Source organism: Mustela nivalis (assembly GCF_964662115.1).
Source record: "Mustela nivalis genome assembly, chromosome: 6".
In the NCBI taxonomy this organism is placed as follows: domain Eukaryota; kingdom Metazoa; phylum Chordata; class Mammalia; order Carnivora; family Mustelidae; genus Mustela; species Mustela nivalis.
In genome coordinates this window covers 112,877,862-112,897,872 of record NC_139025.1, presented here as the reverse complement: position 1 = coordinate 112,897,872, position 20,011 = coordinate 112,877,862, and the positions used below count along the sequence as shown (strand labels likewise).

At 38.0% G+C, this 20,011-nt stretch overlaps 1 protein-coding gene across 4 annotated transcripts in view; it reads left to right on the top strand.

The window, feature by feature from the left end:
- LRRC49 (leucine rich repeat containing 49) overlaps window positions 1-20,011 on the top strand; it is a 160,380-nt gene that overhangs the window by 38,273 nt on the left and 102,096 nt on the right. For 3 of the 4 annotated variants that reach the window (XM_082733857.1, XM_082733856.1, XM_082733858.1), the window contains one exon: window positions 7,681-7,742. In XM_082733857.1, the coding sequence (XP_082589983.1) occupies window positions 7,681-7,742 (62 nt within the window). Of the gene's footprint in view, window positions 1-7,447; window positions 7,574-7,680; window positions 7,743-20,011 lie in introns of those variants that run through there. The other variant, XM_082733859.1, reaches the window with a different exon arrangement.

Genomic DNA, 20,011 nt, shown 5'->3' with positions numbered 1-20,011 from the left:
AGAAACAAGAGAAATTTATTTCTCACAGTTCTAGACGATGGGAAGTCCAAATCAAGGTGATAGTATAGTTGCCTACTGGTGGGAGCCTTCTTTCTGGTCCATAGCTGGCACATTTTCACTGTGTCCTCACATGGTTGAGGAGGCTAGATCTCTTTTATAAGGCACTGATCCCATTCATAAGGAACCACCCTTGTGGCTTAAGCACCCTCCAAAGGCCCCACCTCTTTTTTTAAAATATATTTTTATTTTTTATAAACATATAATATATTTTTATCCCCAGGGTCTGTGAATCGCCAGGTTTACACACTTCACAGCACTCACCAAAGCACATACCCTCCCCAATGTCCATAATCCCACCCTCCTTTCCCAACCACCCTCCCCCCAGCAACCCTCAGTTTGTTTTGTGAGATTAAGAGTCACTGTGGTTTGTCTCCCTCCCAATCCCATCTTGTTTCATTTATTCTTCTCCTATTCTTGTATCACCACTTCCTCATATCAGGGAGATCATATGATAGTTGTCTTTCTCCGCTTGACTTATTTCGCTAAGATGATACGCTCTAGTCCCATCCATGTTGTCGCAAATGGCAAGATTTCATTTCTTTTGATGGCTGCATAGTATTTAATTGTGTATATATACCACATCTTCTTTATCTATTCATCTGTTGATGGACATCTAGGTTCTTTCCATAGTTTGGCTATTGTGGACATTGCTGCTATAAACATTCGGGTGCACGTGCCCCTTCGGATCACTACGTTTGTATCTTTAGGGTAAATACCCAATAGTGCAATTGCTGGGTCATAGGGCAGTTCTATTTTCAACATTTTGAGGAACCTCCATACTGTTTTCCAGAGTGGTTGCACCAGCTTGCATTCCCACCAACAGTGTAGGAGGGTTCCCCTTTCTCGGCATCCTCGCCAGCATCTGTCATTTCCTGACTTGTTAATTTTAGCCATTCTGACTGGTGTGAGGTGATATCTCATTGTGGTTTTGATTTGTATTTCCCTGATGCCGAGTGATATGGAGCACTTTTTCATGTGTCTGTTGGCCATCTGGATGTCTTCTTTACAGAAATGTCTGTTCATGTCCTCTGCCCATTTTTTGATTGGATTATTTGTTCTTTGGGTGTTGAGTTTGCTAAGTTCTTTATAGATTTTGGACACTAGTCCTTTATCTGATATGTTGTTTGCAAATATCTTCTCCCATTCTGTCAGCTGTCTTTTGGTTTTGTTAACTGTTTCCTTTGCTGTGCAAAAGCTTTTGATCTTGATGAAATCCCAATAGTTCATTTTTGCCCTTGCTTCCCTTGCCTTTGGCGTTGTTTTTAGGAAGATGTTGCTGCGGCTGAGGTCGAAGAGGTTGCTGCCTGTGTTCTCCTCAAGATTTTGATGGATTGCTTTCTCACATTGAGGTCCTTCATCCATTTTGAGTCTATTTTTGTGTGTGGTGTAAGGAAATGGTCCAATTCATTTTTCTGCATGTGGCTGTCCAGTTTTCCCAACACCATTTATTGAAGAGGCTGTCTTTTTTCCATTGGACATTCTTTCCTGCTTTGTCGAAGATTAGTTGACCATAGAGTTGAGGGTCTACTTCTGGGCTTTCTATTCTGTTCCATTGATCTATATGTCTGTTTTTGTGCCAGTACCATGCTGTCTTGATGATGACAGCTTTGTAATAGAGCTTGAAGTCAGGAATTGTGATGCCACTAACTTTGGCTTTCTTTTTCAATATTCCTTTGGCTATTCAAGGTCTTTTCTGGTTCCATATAAATTTCAGGATTATTTGTTCCATTTCTTTGTAAAAGATGGATGGTACTTTGATAGGAATTGCATTAAATGTGTAGATTGCTTTAGGTAGCATAGACATTTTCACAATATTTATTCTTCCAATCCAGGAGCATGGAACATTTTTCCATTTCTTTATGTCTTCCTCAATTTCTTTCATGAGTACTTTATAGTTTTCTGAGTATAGATTCTGTGCCTCTTTGGTTAGGTGTATTCCTAGGTATCTTATGGTTTTGGATGCAATTGTAAATGGGATTGACTCCTTAATTTCTCTTTCTTCTGTCTTGCTGTTGGTGTAGAGAAATGCAACTGATTTCTGTGCATTGATTTTATATCCTGACACTTTACTGGATTCCTGTACAATTTCTAGCAGTTTTGGAGTGGAGTCTTTTGGTTTTCCACATATAGTATTATATCATCTGCGAAGAGTGATAGTTTGACTTCTTTGCCGATTTGGATGCCTTTAATTTCCTTTTGTTGTCTGATTGCTGAGGCTAGGACTTCTAGTACTATGTTGAATAGCAGTGGTGATAATGGACATCCCTGCCGTGTTCCTGACCTTAGCGGAAAAGCTTTCAGTTTTTCTCCATTGAGGATGATATTTGCGGTGGGTTTTTCATAAATGGCTTTGATAATATTGAGGTATGTGCCCTCTGTCCCTACACTTTGAAGAGTTTTGATCAGGAAGGGATGCTGTACTTTGTCAAATGTTTTTTCAGCATCTATTGAGAGTATCATATGGTTCTTGTTCTTTCTTTTATTGATGTGTTGTATCACATTGATTGATTTGCGGATGTTGAACCAACCTTGCAGCCCTGGAATAAATCCCACTTGGTCATGGTGAATAATCCTTTTAATGTACTGTTGAATCCTATTGGCTAGTATTTTGGTGAGAATTTTCGCATCTGCGTTCATCAAGGATATTGGTCTATAGCTCTCTTTTTTGATGGGATCCTTGTCTGGTTTTGGGATCAAGGTGATGCTGGCCTCATAAAATGAGTTTGGAAGTTTTCCTTCCATTTCTATTTTTTGGAACAGTTTCAGGAGAATAGGAATTAGTTCTTCTTTAAATGTTTGGTAGAATTCCCCCAGGAAGCCGTCTGGCCTTGGGCTTTTGTTTGTTTGGAGATTTTTAATGACTGTTTCAATCTCCTTACTGGTTATGGGTCTGTTCAGGCTTTCTATTTCTTCCTGGTTCAGTTGTGGTAGTTTATATGTTTCTAGGAATGCATCCATTTCTTCCAGATTGTCAAATTTGTTGGCGTAGAGTTGCTCATAGTATGTTCTTGTAATAGTTTGTTAAGTCTAGCTCTCCTAGATAATAAAGACTGGAAATCTCCATAGCTAGAGTATCAGTGCCTGCTTACTAGTCTGGTTTTTAGTTTCCCCTTTCTTTCCTCATGGGGATTACACTGTGTGTGGAAGAAAATCAGACTGGAGAAATAGCTTGCAACTAGATTGAAAAAAAAAAAATATATATATATATATGTATATATATATATATATGCCTTTGGTAACAAAGCCAGAAAATAGACTTTTTTATTTTTTAATTTCTTTAATTAATTTTTTAATTTCTTTACAGTTTTTTTTTTAATTTATTTGAGAGAATGAGAAAGAGAATGCACATGGGGGAGGGGCAGAGAGAGAGAGAGAATCTCAAGCAGACTCCCCACTGAGCGCGGAGCTGGATCTCATGACCCTGAAGTTCATGACCTGAGCCAAAATCAAGAGTTGGATGCTTAACCATCTGAGCCACTCAGGTGCCCTAAAAATAGACATTTTTAAATGGGCATGTAAATGTATGATTGGACTTGTTGATATGATGGCTTGCACATATAATTTCTCAAAGAATATGTTTCTATGTCAAAAGTGATGGCTATAGCTAGTAGTTATTTTGGAATTAAATCTTTTTTATAAAAAGTATTTTTTTTGCTTTTTTTCAAACTTATTCAGTGCTTAATAAATCTCTTTTCAGTTCTCAAAATAATTACTCTATATGTTTATGTATTTATTTTTACTAATGACAGAATAGGTAACAAAATGAGAGTAGCTGTGATTTTTTTTAGCCCTCTTTGTCCTACTTGATGCATGCCAAAGCCTCCATCTCTTCACCTTTCTTCCTTATTCCTCTGCAGGAAGCTACTCCAAAAATAGCTTCAGTAATAGATGTTCTACACATGGTCAGATTGCTGAATCATTTAGTTCTTTTGTGAAGTTTAAGAATATGGAAAATCGTGTCTGAGCAGAGTAGGACAAGAATGTTTCTCAAATGGCAAGTGACTGTTCTTTTGTAAAATAAAGAATTATGATCCTCTCAATAATCTATAGTCATTTAAGTCTAATTTTAAGGGATTATATTTTTAATATAAATATAAAATTGTTTTGAATCTTCAAAAATGTTTTGATTGTAATCTTAGAATTGTGTTTTGTTAAATATAAATTGAGAATATGAGCAGATTAATAAAATACAAAGTATAAATATTCCCTTATATGTAAATATTTTATTTTATCTTCTTTTTTCTCATCTTAAGTATGTTAACATTGTTGTTTCTTTGCAACAGCTTCTCTGTCCGTGAAATAGTTCATGAATTTATGATATAAAAGATTAGGATTGCCCAGCACAGCAACATGAGCTTTGCAAATATTGCAAATATTGGACTATGGTATTAAACCATAAGATGTCATCCTAGGATTTCTCCTAGACTCCCTCCAATGGTGGATCCCCTTCCTGGATCTTACAAATCTCCATCTTTGGTTTCCTCTCTCATATTAGAGGAGTCATCTTCCAGTGGCTTTCTTTTTTTTTAAGATTTTATTTATTTATTTGACAGACGGAGATCACAAGTAGGCAGAGAGAGAAAGGAAGGGAAACAGGCTTCCCGCTGAGCAGAGAGCCCGACACGGGATTCGATCCCAGGACCCTGAGATCATGACCTGAGCCAAAGGCAGAGGCTCAACCCACTGAGCCACCCAGGTGCCCCTTCCAGTGGCTTTCAATTAGTCTTTTTTTTTTCCCCAAAGAGTCTTTTCTCTTTTAACTGTGAGTAAATAACTCACAGATAATTGATATGATAAATATGTTTTCTTTTTGTCTATTGTAATGCTAGAAATTCATTACAGTGTATGTCTAAAAATCACTAGCAAGATTATAGTTGTAATTTTCTTATAGAAATGGAATTTGGAACAACAAAAATGATCATGAGTATTTTGCTTTTTAAAGTTCTGGAAGGGCTATCTACTTAACTGGTTATAGGGATATATGTAGTTAATTCTGAATTTTAGTTTTTCAGTTTGTTGTAAGTAGTTGACAAGAGGCTCTGTCTCATGACCCTGAGATCATGACCTGAGCCAAAAATCAAGAGTTGGACACTTAACTGACTGAGCCACCCAGGTGTCCCTGTTGTAAATAGTTTTTATAGCTCTATCAAATAGTGACAGCTAATGATTTTGAAAATTTTATAAAGACTTCTGGTAAAATTTTATTTCATGAATGAAGATAAATATAAAACATTATAATTTAATCAAATAAACTTTAAAAAACTGTTTCTCACAAATTATAGCCTGATGAAGTTTCTACTCCAATAGCAAAAACCTGTCTTGAAAGGAGTGTAGGGTGTCTGAAGGTGGTAGGCTGGACCTCAGAGAGGCAAATGTGTTTTTTTTAAGGTGCCTTGATTTAAAGGAGATCCTGGTTGCTGCTTCTCACCTTCTCCCAGTCAGATGTCAACAATGTTTGTGCCCACAAATATCACAGGTGGATTTCAGGAAGAATTTTGGGAAAAAAACCTGAGAGTACAGAGATGGCTTTCAGTTTGCTTATGACCCGTACGTTTAGAGCCCAGATAAGAAGCAAGCCACTATTTCTTTGGAAAGTAGGGCTCTGGAATAAGGTGAGATCTACCACGGTCCATCACTCCTCCACCCCACTTCCCTGCCATTTCTGGCAGTATCAGACAGAGGAAGCTGTAGGGATGATTCAAGAAGTTGGCCAACATATAGAGCTTATCACCCACTGTGGGGAATTTGGCTGCCTTCCTGTTTTCTGCAGACTTTTTCCTTGGCCATGGTTAAAAAACTCTAAAAACCTCTTACTCAGATCTATGGAATAGGCTTTTCAAGGGTGGCCTGAGGATGGTAGTGCCAACTGAAGGGTACACACAGCCCGTGTTCTGATCACTGGCCGTTGTATTTGTTTGACACTGTTTAGGGTCTGCGGGGTTAAGAAAGTGTTAGAAAATGGTGCACAGGGAAGCTCCATGGGAGAATGTCTTAAGCCAGATTCATTTCTCCTATGCCCTCTTAAAAACCAGTGAGATATGACTGTGCTACAGTTCTATCACTTTTATATTTTCTTTGTATAACAAGCTTTCAAAAATCAGTAAGTGAGGCATTTTTGGAAGCACAAGGCTTGGCTGTCATTTTAATGCAATTGTCTTAATTCTCACTAAGCTCTTGGAAATGGTAGTTTTAAAAGGGAGGCAGGAAAAGAGGGAGGAAGAAATATAATGACTTACAAAAACAGTGAAACAAGTTTTGATTTGGGTTTAAATATTGGGCACAATAATATGTAAAATATATGTACTTACATTAGCATTGTTCCAACTCCTATAACTAGGAATTATGGTGATATTGCCCTTAAAAACGAAAAGCATTTCTTGTACATCTGAAAATAATGTAACACTGTATGTTAATTTTGCTTCAAGAAAGAATCAGTCCTAAGCAATAACAGCAACAACAATAAAAAAGCAAGCAAGCAAGCAGTGTTTCCTGAATATTTAAACTCCATATTAACAGCAGATATTTTAGCTGGGCCATCATCCAGCAAACTAAAATGAGTTTTGAAAAAAAAATTTAAATGAAAAGAGAGAGAGAAAAAAACATTTTATATGAGACGTGCTAGTACATAGAATTTTAACGGAGATCCGGATAACAAATCTTGTGTCCTGTCTCAGCCTCTAGGGCAGTATGTAATCATGGGTCACCTTTCCACCCCACTCCCATCCTGCCTGGCAGCAGCCTTCGCTGTTTACTTCTCATGTGCATAATGAGGGTTTGACTAGGTAATCAGTAAGCTTCTTAAGGTTCTGTTACCCTGGTGTGTGTCAGACTTTTAAGAAATCTGTGTCTTTTTTTTTCACTTAATGAAGTTAGTGGCTTGTATTTATCTTGTGTTTTTCTTTAAAAAGATCAACTGAGCCAAAACATCTCAATATTTGCTAAGGATAAAACTACATTTAAACAGCCGTGGTTTACTCTTGGATGCTGTACCTGAACAGGACAGGGGTGATTTCCAATTGTAAGAACGTCTGATGTTTGCTTAGATTAGAAATTGCCCTTCATTGATGCTCCTTTTTGTTTTTTGACAAAACTGCTTTTTGTTTTATGGGGGAATTGTTAGCATATTGGTTCATTTATAACGGGATGGTGAGTTTCCAAGGGTTTGAGAATAGCGAGGGAAATTGCTTTGAAATTCTCAGCCCTGTTGTGAAAGCTAATTGCATACATTTAAAATTTAAAACACTCGAACAGCATCCTTTTAAAAGTGATTTTTTAACAAATGTTTGATCATACTATATTTGTGCTACAGTTGAAATGCTGAAGTAGCATTTTGGCTTCTTTCCCAAAAGCACGCTTAAAGAGGCTAGCAGCAGCATCTCTCCCTGTTCTCCTCAGTGCTTTTTACCTTGCGAGTGCTGCAGCTCGCTCTGCGGAAGAACTGCCACCCTCCCATTTAATCTGCAGTGGGGAAGAATGGAGCTCAATGTCTGGTAGCAAACAGTGCTCTAGCAAGGTTGGAGGAAACAGAAGGAAATATGTATTGCAACAGCTGAACAAGAAGACATGTATGATAGTTTTTTTCTTTCCACTGATAAATTTTTGCTTTCTGTTTCCTTCTAGAGAGATGTGGATAATTTGCCCTGCCTCCAACGTCTGTTTCTCAGCTTCAACAATATCTCGACGTAAGTGGAAACTCCCAGTTTGTCATTTATTAATAACCTGGCTGTTTGGGTTCTGGTGCTTTAAAGGAGGATTGTGAGTACCTTGGAAAATCTTATTGTCCTGTAAGCTTTTCAATTTGAAAATGATGGGGCCATAGGACAAAGTTCTTCGTGGAAAAACAAAGCTCTGGTGCAGATGAAGACTCTAAGGCTAAAATGATGAAATTAGTATAGCATGCGCTTTTTATTTAATTATACTTTAGGGTTGCTCTTTTGCAAAATGAGTCTGTGGAAATGTCAACATATATTTTGCTGTCCTTTACTTGACACTTACTGCACCAGTCAGTTGAATTAGAATTTCTTCCATAAATTATCATCTACAATCTGTGTAGCTCCTAAGCAATTTTGATACAGCAGACTATGTTTGTCACTGAGCCTCTTGCTAATTGGGCCGTAATTTCTAACTTGCTATCCCTACTTGGAACTATTGCTGCTAAGAAACAGTGTATCAGAGTCTATAAATGCATACATTTTGTTTTCCAAAGATCTGAAACGTATCGTCCTTTACAATGTGATGCTGTCTCATTCAGTGTCAATGTGGAGGATTTCAGAACTAGAGCACAGAGACAGACAGTCAGGCTTTTTGAAGCAAAAGGACCTCTACTCCTTCCCTCACTCTTTCCTTCTCCTCTTTTCCCCCAGCCACTCAGTTTGAACTATGCTTTGTAACTGCCCTCTGTTCTTTAGTTTCACTTCAAGGCTGTACTTTGCACCAGCTTTTGTAAGAAGGAAAAACTTAAGTATAAAGAGTTCAGAACACGTATCTTCCTGAGCTCAAGGTCTGTGCTTCTGAAAATTAAGTACCAGTTTGGGGGCACCTGGCTGGCTCAGTCAGTAGAGCATGTGTCTCTCAATCTCAGGTTCATGAGTTCAGGTCTCCCACACTGGGCATAGAGTTTACTTAAAATAAATAAATAAATCTTAAAAAAAAAAAAAGAAACAGTTTTGTTTTTGTGCATTGCATTTTTTTGTTCACATATTTTTCCTCCCCTATCAGATCTAAGTGCTAACTCTATATCTCTGTGCTATCTCTAAAAGCTAGAGACTAAATCCAGAAAGTGAACTTTGCATATAGCATTATTTCAAAGAAAATACCCTCACTCTGTTTTTCTTTTCTCTTCTGTGGAAAAAAATACTGAAGTTTTCCAAAAGACTTTTCATATTCTTTTATGGTGAGTGCTGTTCCAGTGGTCTTTCCATCTTGTTGGGGAGGTATGATCTATTTTCAATGACAGTGATAGGGACATTTAATTTTTTTTTTTTTAGAGAAGTTCTACCTAAAGACCATTAGCGAGTATTTTGAGAAGATAGTTTCTCATCCTCACAATATTTGCTGTTTAAGGTGCTGGAAACCCTTAGATTCCCCCAGCTTATGGTAGAATGCATTACATTTGCTTCTTGCCTTGATTGTGGGGTGTATTTAAAGAGATATTCAGGTTTGGGTATATCAGGGCTATGATGTTCCCACATCCCCAGGATACTTGAACTTATGAACTCTACCTCTGTGTGGAGTTGGTTTGAATTGCTTATATATAGGAAATTTTCTTCCCAACCTGGGAAGGACTTTTACACACCCAGAAAAGTAAAGATATGATTAATGGGATTAATATTGGTAGCTTACTTTTTAAAAAAATATTTTTAGTTTTATTTCAGCCATGGTAGGTTTTCTTTGAGCTGTGAAAAGCCATGCTACTTGGTAATAAAACTATAGGTTCAATATACTACTTTGTAAGTTGGACCTCTGATTTTCATATACCCCAAATCAATGATCTTTTGTGCCTTAAAGGGAAAAATTACCAGAGATAAGTTGTATCTGTCACATATATAATATATCCTTTTATGGGGCACCTGGGTGGCTCAGTGGGTTAAGCCTCTGCCTTCGGCCCAGGTCATGATCCCAGGGTCCTGGGATCGAGCCCCATGTCAGGCTCTTTCCTTGGCGGGGAGCCTGCTTCTCTCTCTCTCTCTGCCTGCCTCTCTGCCTACTTGTGACCTCTCTGTCTCTCTCTGTCAAATAAACAAATAAAATCTTAAAAAAAAAAAATAGGGACACCTGGGTGGCTCAGTTGGTTAAGCAGCTGCCTTCGGCTCAGGTCATGATTCCAGCGTCCTGGGATCAAGTCCCACATCAGGCTCCTTACTCGGCGGGGAGCCTGCTTCTCCCTCTGCCTCTGCCTGCCATTCTGTCTGCCTGTGCTCGCTCTCTCCCTCTCTCTCTCTGATAAATAAATAAAATCTTAAAAAAAAAATATATATATATATATATATATCCTTTTATCATTGTCACACGGTCCTTAAGGAATATTTGCTTTGTAGGGGCAATTAAAGCTAATCAGTGCCACGTGCTTCACTGTCCTCCTCCCTCTCTTATAACTTTCTTTAAAAAGCATGATTTCCCAAGAAACTGAGCTAGTGGTGAGTCAACAATTTTAATAGTTTTATTTTCTTACTGATTGCTTTCTCTGTGTTTCTACATAGGCTTAGCCCTTTACCTTACTCTAGTAATTCTAGTTCATCTGCTTTTGAGGCTCAGTACATTTTCTGTTATGTTTGTGGTCTGAGAGATGGTATATAGATTAGATTTGATCTGCTGGGGGAAAAATGTCGGAGAGTACAAGCCTCGAAGACATTTCTGTTGACTTTACTCAAGACACAAACACGCTGGGCATCAGATGATTTGAAGTGGTAACTACAGTATATTTTCTGGACCCCCATGTCCTGCTATAGTCCTGGTGGAACAGAGCTGTCTGGTTTTACAGTTTGGTGGCGCAGGAGTGAGAGAGGTCAAGAAGAGTAGAAGCAGCAGCATAAAGCTGAAAATACCTTTTAGGACTTCCTCTGGGGAACTCACAGATAATATTCAGCCAACGAAAACATCCAATTAATTGTATATCCATTTCGGGGAGACAATTATGTATTGACTGTTATATAGTAGGGCTTCCTAGATTTTGACCAAATGGTTGGAATCTTAGAGGGCCATTTGCATAAACTACTAGGTACCTGGTCAAAATTCAGAAAGTTCCAAAATGCAATGGCACCCTACTGAATACAAAGAATTCCAATGTGGGTTAAAAAAGGTACCTAGATTTAATGCCATGTGTACAGAACCCCTGTTGTATTCTCCTGCAGCTATTAGAACAGTGCATTTGCCACCAGTAGGCATGCAAGATGAAGACAATGAATGACATGTATCTATGTCTGTGTGTCTGAATAGAACCAGTGCTTCTGAAGTTAGAATAGCCCTCAGAGTCAAGGAAGGCAGAGACACAGATAGACCATTATTATGCAGTGAGTTAAACTTAGTTGTGGTGATCTGTGGGCATATCAGAAAATATAAATCAGCCTGAGGAAGGGAAGCAAAGGAAGCCTTCCCAGAAGGAAATCATACCTAGACCTAGCACTAAGAGAAGAATAGACCTGAGTAGAGCAAAGTGTCCTTGGACATTCCTGGTGGCAGACACAGGCTGGGCAGAGTTGAGGCAGAAGGCTCAAGGTGGGCTCACTCGGTCTACCCTCTCTGAAACTGCAGTGAGGTCCTCTCCTTCCCTCCCTCCCTGCCCGGGCCCTCATCCAGACCACAGAACACTGGAGGGATCTGCCGAAGTATATTTTATGATGATCACCCGGGGATCTGTTATATCTAATTCATTCTTCAGACATGGTCATTCCATTATTCAGCTCTTCTTCTGAGGTACTCTTTGTCTGATTGATTTGTTTTTCTTTGTTCTCATGATCTTAATTTCCAAGTAGTCTGCTTGTATCTTTTTTTTAATGGCTTATTCTTAGTTTACGGATGATAGGAAGTTTTCTTTGACTTCTAGAATTTACATTTTCCCCTCAGAGTTAATCCTATATTTGTTCTCCAAACAAAACCAAACAAACAAAAATGCTCTTTCTTTTTTTTTTTTTTTCTTTATTTCTTTGGTTTTTGGATGGCAGTTCATATTTCCAAATGAGAGTCTAGATGGATTTGTTTTATCAGCAATGGTTAAAAAAATCCACCATAAATGCACATTGAGCCTAGGATCTCTGGAGAGGACATAGGGTAGGGAAGGCTATCAACCCAGTTGGACTTTCCTTTATGATCTGCACAAGAAACTTGCCTTCTGGAAATAGAGGCTTCTCTTTCATTTTGGCCATCAGAATTGACCCAGAACACGGCCTTTCCTCTCTCATCATGTTCAACCTTAGGACAGTTCACAAGGCAGCTACTCTGAGAATGAGATGCTGGGAAACTGTTATCAAAGCCTTCACTAATTACCGGACAACTGACCCACATCTGCTGCCACCACTTGCTGCCTCTGATCTAGGGAATATTCTGAGGTTCTGCTGGCAACCCTTACAATGTAAATGACCCTGTTCATTTCAGGATTTTAGCAATTTGGGGTTTTACTGATTCCATCCAGTGTTCTGGTCTGCTGATGGAACTCTTCCTGGTTTTCTAGTACTGCTATGGATATTTTCATACTTTTATGTTCATTCATTTCAAAGAGATTTTTGAGAGGGTGGAGAGAGGTAAGTGCATGTGCTCAGGCAGCTTCTCATAACTGTCTTTTCTTTGAGTGATTTTCCCCAAATAGACTACACATAAAAATATCTTTGGAAGCTTTAAAAATACATAGTCACTGGATCACTACTGGGTGATCTGCTCTGGCAGATTTGGAGTGGAGCCAGGGATCTGTAATTTTTTAAGGCTGCTCAGAGTATTCTGATGTGCAACTCAGTGCTGGATTTGGGAACCAGTGAGACATGGCACCCCAAAATGAGAATGTGTGTGAACATAGGCATCACGCAAAATTTCCCTTCATGAGGAAAAGCTTTATGGACAAAAATATTTGTCAGGGATAAAGTCAATATTCGTGATCCTCAGGAGATAGTTCATGAGCTTCAGTCCAAAACTGTAGTGTTTCTTCAGCTTCCTCTCTTCCGCTAAGACTGTTGCAGGGCCGTGCTCTTCATTACAAGATTAAGTTGAAATCAGTTCTTTTCTCCAGTCTCCCTCTCCTTTCATTTTCCAATGTAGAAAGTTTTTACAAGCTTTTGAAACAAACAAATGAAAAACAAAAAGGAAGAAAGGTAGATAATTCTAATATCTTGATTGCCAAAAAGGGAATGGTTGCTTTTGCTTCTAGGAGGGGAATTCAGTATCAGTGGGAAAGGAGTCAGATACTTAGTGAGGATCAAATAGGATCAGGACTCTTGGTCTTGTGTATACTTTTTTAAGACTGTGATAAAATGCATACACATGTCCCATCTTAATCATGGTTAAGTATACAGTTCAGTGTATACACTCATATTATTGTGTAGCCAATCTCCAGAACTTCATCTTGTAAAACTGAAACTCTGTACCCATTTAAACAACACTTCTTTCTCCCCTCCCCCAGCGCTGGCAACCCCCATTCTGTTTTCTGTTTCTGCGAATGAGATTGCCCTAGATACCTAATATAAGTGAAATCGTACCGTATTTGACTGTTTTTGTCTGGCTCATTTCACTTGCATGATGTCCTCAAAGTTCATCCTTGCTGTAGCATTTGTCAAAATGTCCTTCCTTTTTATTATTCTTGAGGTAGTTTCTAACATAACAGAAGAGGGAACTTGAAGAATGAGCCATGCCTGCCTCTCCATCCTCACTGCCTTCCCGTAGTGCTCTAGACTCCTGTTCCACCGAGCGTCCTTAAATGCATGCTGCCCCTCTCCCACACGTATCTATTTGTATCTACAGTGGCTTCTGGCAATAACACTTTTCTACCTGCTTGTTGCCTGAATAATTCCTAATCTTCTTTAGATTGGAGATTAAATGATACCAAGGGTTCTCAAACTGTAATATGCCCAAGAATTATCTGGACAGCCTGCTAAAATGTCCATCTGGGCCCATCTTCCATGGATTCTAATTCAGTAGTTTTAGGTGGGCTTAGGAATTTTGCATTTTAGCAAATGATGTAGCGGACTTAAAAATACCATTGGTCTGTGTTTTTCAGTCTTTGGGTCAAAATCCATTACAGGGATCCTAAAATCCATCTTGTGGTTAAGGCTGGGAAAATAAAAATGGGATAGAAAATATCAGTTTGTCTCACATTTTCAGGACAAGAAAATGTTCCAGTTTTAATGACTATGGGTATGTCTATGCATGAGTTTGTGTTGTACATTATTTTACTATAGATACATGGGGACTGGATTATAGTGTAAATGTATTTCTCAGTATGGATTGAGTTTACAAAGTTTGAGCAATACTATGGGGTCTTGCTACACTATTTCCTTAGTTTTCTGTACTTCTACAATTATTATAGTTCCATAGTTTATTAAACTTTCTTTTTTATTTACTTATTTTTAAAAATTTATTTACTTTAGAAAGAGAGAAAGAGGGCACGAATGGGAGGGGCAGAGGGAAAAGGAGAGAAACTCTCAGGAGTCCGACCTGGGGCTCCGTATCATGACCCAGAGATCACGACCTGAGCTATAACCAAGAGTCTGATACTCAACCAGCTGCGCCACCCAGGTGCCCCTGAACTTCCTTTGAAATTGTTCTCTCTGCTAGACTGTAAACTTGACAAAGGCAGGCACATATTTAAAGTGCTCACTGCAATCTCTCCAGCATCTACTATGTAAATATTATTATTATTATTATTATTATTATTATTTAAAGATTTTATTTATTTATTTGACAGAGATCACAAGTAGGCAGTGAGGCAAGCGGGCGGGGGGAGGGAAGCAGACTCCCTGCTGAGCAGAGAGCCTGATGCGGGGCTCGATCCCAGAACCCTGGGATCATGACCCGAACCGAAGGCAGAGGCTTAACCCACTGAGCCACCCAGGGGCCACAGTAATATTATTTTATCAAAAAAAGTTCCAGAAGAATTAGTTTAATCTCTCAAGTAGAAATATTTTTCTCTGTGGTTTCAGAACTTTTTTTTAAAGATTTTATTTATTAATTTATTTGACAGAGAGAGGAGATCACAGTAGGCAGAGAGGCAGGCAGAAAGACAGGGGGAAGCAGGTCCCCTGCTGAGCGGAGAGCCCAATGTGGAGCTCCATTCCAGGACCCTGAGATCATGACCTGAGCCGAAGGCAGAGGCTTACCCCACTGAGCCAGCCAGAAGCCCCTCATAACTTGTTTTGGTGGGTCCTCTTTCATGCCATTACCAAGTCATTTGGATTATGATTAATGCCTGGACAGGTGAGATTTAAAAGCTTATGTGATCAAAGTTCTCTTCACGGTTGTTTCTGGCTTCTAGGTCAATCTGTTGATTTGTCAATAAAGATCTTGCCCAGAATTTCTAGATTAGAGGAAAATCTGTAGAACCTTGTTGGTAGATGGATTTTATCAGGGTAGCATCATGAGTCAATGACACCCATCATTGGCCTGAGGGTATGGGCAAGAAGGAGTTGCAGTATCTGTAGGGTATTTGAAAACAATAATAAAACTGAACAACAAAAACTGAATAATAAAAAACTGCTTGTGTGAGCCTCTTGTACCTCCTCCTTTCTCTTATTAAGACGATGCTATTTGGACTCTGCTTTCTCTTTATGATGTCACTGAAAATTTTAAGCTAGGATTCCATTTTCTTTTGGGGGGCGAGAATACTGTTGCAAGTTCTCTAATGATCTCTTTTAGTAATTGTATGACTAAAGGTCACCAGACTACAAGCTTTTGGGTGTGAATTCTCCTTCATTATGATTCTCTAGAACAAGGGTATCCTCCAGGCGATTTTCAAAATTTGTGAAAAATGGTTAGTAATTTTACCTTTATTGGGAAATCATTCTCTTTGCATTTTTTTCCAAGCTCTATTTCAACTTGGCTAGGCACAGCGTATGAATTATATATCCAGGAAGAAACCAAGTGAGAGAAACTCAGACTACCCTGCAGTTGTCTCTTTTAGTGCCAGTTGATATTTTAAGGAGGAAATTATTTCACTGACCTTCAGAATATATTGGGAGTTGTTAGGAACTCAGGTTGTTACATAAAGTGTTCCTATAGCTGAGGTTTGACTCTCCTTGTGCCTTCCAGGATTAGAGGTGTTGCTTATGTCATTTTGGCTTGAAGGAAATTAATTTTTCTTTGTTCTAGTATCCAGCAAACTGTTAAAATGGCTTTACATTTTTTTCCCCTTTCTGGCTCAAATTAGCAGATAGCCAACGATAGGCCAATCTTCTTACTGACTGAATAAAATAGAAATCAACGGAATACCATGGAAACCAATTATTGACAGACCTTTTCTGACAGCCTACTAGGAAAAGTTTTAAATTTAAGAAATGACTGCATACGTGCAAAGGAGATTTCTTATTTCATTCCTCTTCGGGGTGTTTGCCTGATGGCTGACATGTGATTCACCTTCACACAAACATTTAATTGCATTTTTCCAAATGTGAAGGCATCATCTAAAGAGGACCTACAAAAAAGTTCTAAAAATAGAGGCTCCTTTCCTTTCCTTTCCCTTCCCCTTTCCCTTTCTCTTTTCGCTTTTCTTCCCTCCCCTCCTCTACCCTCCCTTCTCCTCCCTTCCCTTCCCTCCTCCTCCCTTCTCTTCCTTTTTCTTTTCTTTTCCTTTCATTGCTGTTTTACTTCTCTGCAGTGAGCAAAATCCCTAGGGTGTGCCAAGGCATAGTCCCCTAGCGTCTGATCCTCAAGCCTTGCTGTAGCTTTTCAGTCCTTTCAGGAAAAAAAAGGGTGAACAAAAGTCCACAATTAATGACAGACTGGTTCCATCACTTCAGAAAAACAGACTTGTTGTAAGATAAATTCGTTTTATAATGTTTTGAGTTGACATAATTATTGGATCTAAATTTATTTAGAGCATGGAACTTTTACTAAAATTTTATATAATCTCTCATGTATACCTTATTTCCATATTGCCTTATTATAGGTGACTTTTTCATTTAGATATCAGAAGTAGAAATTATTTTAAAATACCATGGAATATAAAAATGTTTAAAATGGATCTACTGCATTTTCTTCATTGTTTTTAGGACATTTAGTTTGTTAGATGACCATGTTGTTTGTAATACTGTGCATTCTAATACAAAGTCTGTTTGAATTTTTTCTACCCTAAGCAAAGGATCATAGTTAGTTGATTTTCTCTAATTTTAAATTTTTTTGCTATAGTCAAAATGACTTTTTCTTTATGTCGGTTCTAAGTATTGATTGATCTCATGGTAGACGGATTAGTGCTTTACAGGTGGAAGATTAACATCATGATACCATGTAGTCTTGTCACTGGCAGTATTATTGAACATATTGGAGATTTTTTTTCACTTAGTGGAACTAACATTACTGCCGTTCACACATTGACATTGTAAGATTATCCCATCAGTGTTCTATAGGTAAGGGAGGATTAGAAACCAATCTTTTTTATATAGGCCTTATATACCTTTATAGTATTTTGTACGGTTATAAATTCTATCATTTTTTTGCTAAAAGCAGTATTTTTAAGTAAACAGAGAATATTTGCTTTATATCTTCTTTGTTGCCGTTCTTCTTTTTTCCTGTAACTTTTTTACTTGTTTAAGTAAATGCCTGGACTTTCTCTACACCCAATCTCTATCTTGTTTAAGTAAATGCCTGGACTAATCTATACATTAGTATAGGGCTTCAACTATGGGGCTTGAACTCATGGGGCTTGAACTCACAATCCGAGGATCAAGAGTCACACACTCTTCCAGCTAAGCCAGCTGGGTTCCCCTGCTTTATATCTGGTCACCTGCTACATTGCATGTAGATTTTACTGCCAAGGGAAAATTACTTAAGTGACATAAATAGAGATTAAAGGCTTCATTCAGGTGTGTTGTCAAGAGCACCTGAACACCAGGTGACTCTCCAACTGAAGCAGGATCCGAGACTGGGTACGATTGGAAAGGTGACTATGGGATCTTGCCGTTTTACCACAGGCAGCAGTTCTCCACTTCACTCTCTGCTAGTGCTTGGGGGTTGTCCTTTTTCTCATGCCTCTTGCTTGAGGACTCCGTTAACAGAATGTGTTTTCTGAGGACTAGTTTTGCAAGCCTTGTGTTTTATCGAAGAGCCTGAGCTTATAGGACGGGGTGGTGGATAGTAAAAAAGAAAGAAAAGGGGGCAAGGTACAAGGCAGTAGAGAAACCCTTTATATGTTTGTGGTAATTATTTCTTTTGAATTATCTTTGAAGGAGGCAAAGGTGGAAAAAAATCAAGTGACTAGCAGTTCCTTTTTATTAGTAGTAGAGCCTTATGTTATTATTTTATTTGTATCAGCATCCATAATCACTTACAGCATTAATTATGAGGTGCAAAAATACATGCTGTCATGGATTTTATTTATAACATTATGAAAAAACTTCACTGAGAGGTTTCCACATACTAACTGTCATCAGATAGTTTGATTTTTGTTAGTGTGGAGGTAATTTTTGTGTATTTGTGTGAGAGTTATTCTCAGAGGAAGACTTCTTGAACTCCCATTAAACTAAGGCCCTTTGAGCAGACTGTTTGCACACCTCATCTCAGCCTGGGCTCACACATACACAGTTGGGAGGCTGCTAGCTATTTGGGGAAGTGAATTAATATTTTTAAAAGGATTGATGTATCAAAGGCCTTTTGGATTTTGTTGTTGTTTTGTTGTTAATATGATAGTTCTGGAAGTTGCAGGAAAATTTGGGGTGCATATTACTAAAGGTCATTTTGAGTCTTATTTATTTTTTATTTTTTATTTATTTTTATTTTTATTTGACAGAGAGAGATAGTGAGAGAGGGAACACAAGCAGAGGGAGTGGGAAAGGGAGAAGCAGACTTCCTATAGAGCAGGGAGCCCGATGTGGGACTCGATCCTAGGACCCTGGGATCATGACCCAAGCCGAAGGCAAATGGTTAACAACTGAGCCACCGAGGCACTCCAGTCATTTTGAGTGTTAAAATTACTTATGATTAAGTATTATTTTGGGTGGTTATTTCTAAGTTCAGAAATAAACAAGTATGACAAATGAGACCAATATGTGTTTTGCGATTTCCTTTTTATTCTACAAATGTGGGGAAATACACAGTATATTCAGAAAAAACTTAAGGTATAAGTAGATTAAATCCAAAATGCATTTATAAATAAATTTAAGGTATGTAAGTCACTTCCTCTAGTGCTATTCCTTGTACTTGTCTTACAGAAATACTTCCAAAAGGGGTTTGAAGTAGTTTCCTAATAAAAATCCCAAATTTAGTGAACATCAACATTTAAAACAAAAGTAAATGAACAGATATGGAAAGGACTGAACACATTGATCAGTTCACTTTAGGGGGGAAAAAAACGTACAAAATTAATTATGTCAGAACCCCAAATGCCTACTTCTACCTGGAGGAACTTCTGTTAATCCTTTATTATCCAATCCACATCCAAATAATGAGAATTGTTTCCTTTTTCTGATATTTCTATGACATTTCTTGAATACTGGAATAACTGTTTTTATATGTGTCCTCTTAGGCCACATTTCACTTATCTTTGTACTGGTTATATTTCTGACATTGTAGGCATATAATCATTATTGTTTTATTTAATGACCAAATAGAACCCAAATCTGAAGCTGATGTTTTCCAACATCTTAACACCCCCATTCAGTATGAGGACTCAGTTCACAACTGCTTCATCATGGCTGTCCCCTGGGATGTAGATGGCTAAAAAGTAAATAAGAGAAGAAAGCCAATTTGAGATTATTTTTTACAAGAATAGGATGATTAGTAACATCTGTCACAAGATATTCCAGCCCAAAGCCTGTCTTAAGTGATTTAAGATTCCAGTGAGATACTTTTTAAAAATTTGAGTTGATTCAAAGTTGCTTCTTCAGAAAAACTGAGACTTTGTTTGAGGAAGTTCCCAAATCATCTGGTACAAAAATAAGATAGCGTTCTATTTGAGCAGAAATATCCACCTGATTTTCATATAAATATGAAATATATAGAAATACATATACTAAATATAGATAGAAATATATATGTGAAATATATATATGGAATCTATAGAAATATACCTGAAATATATTGATATGTGCAAGTGAAATACAAAAATATGTTATTACTAATCTTGGGGCTTGTATAGGAGCTGCTTTCACAGCCATACCTCTTCTCTAGAGAAAGAAGGAGAGAGAGAAAGAAAGAGAAAGCTCCTTCGTCAATTACCCTTGGAATGTAAACAAATGACTCCAAATTTTATTATTTTTTGAAATGTGAATGCATAGCTCTGGGAGATAGATTTCTTTATCATTCCAGAGTTATTTATCTACAT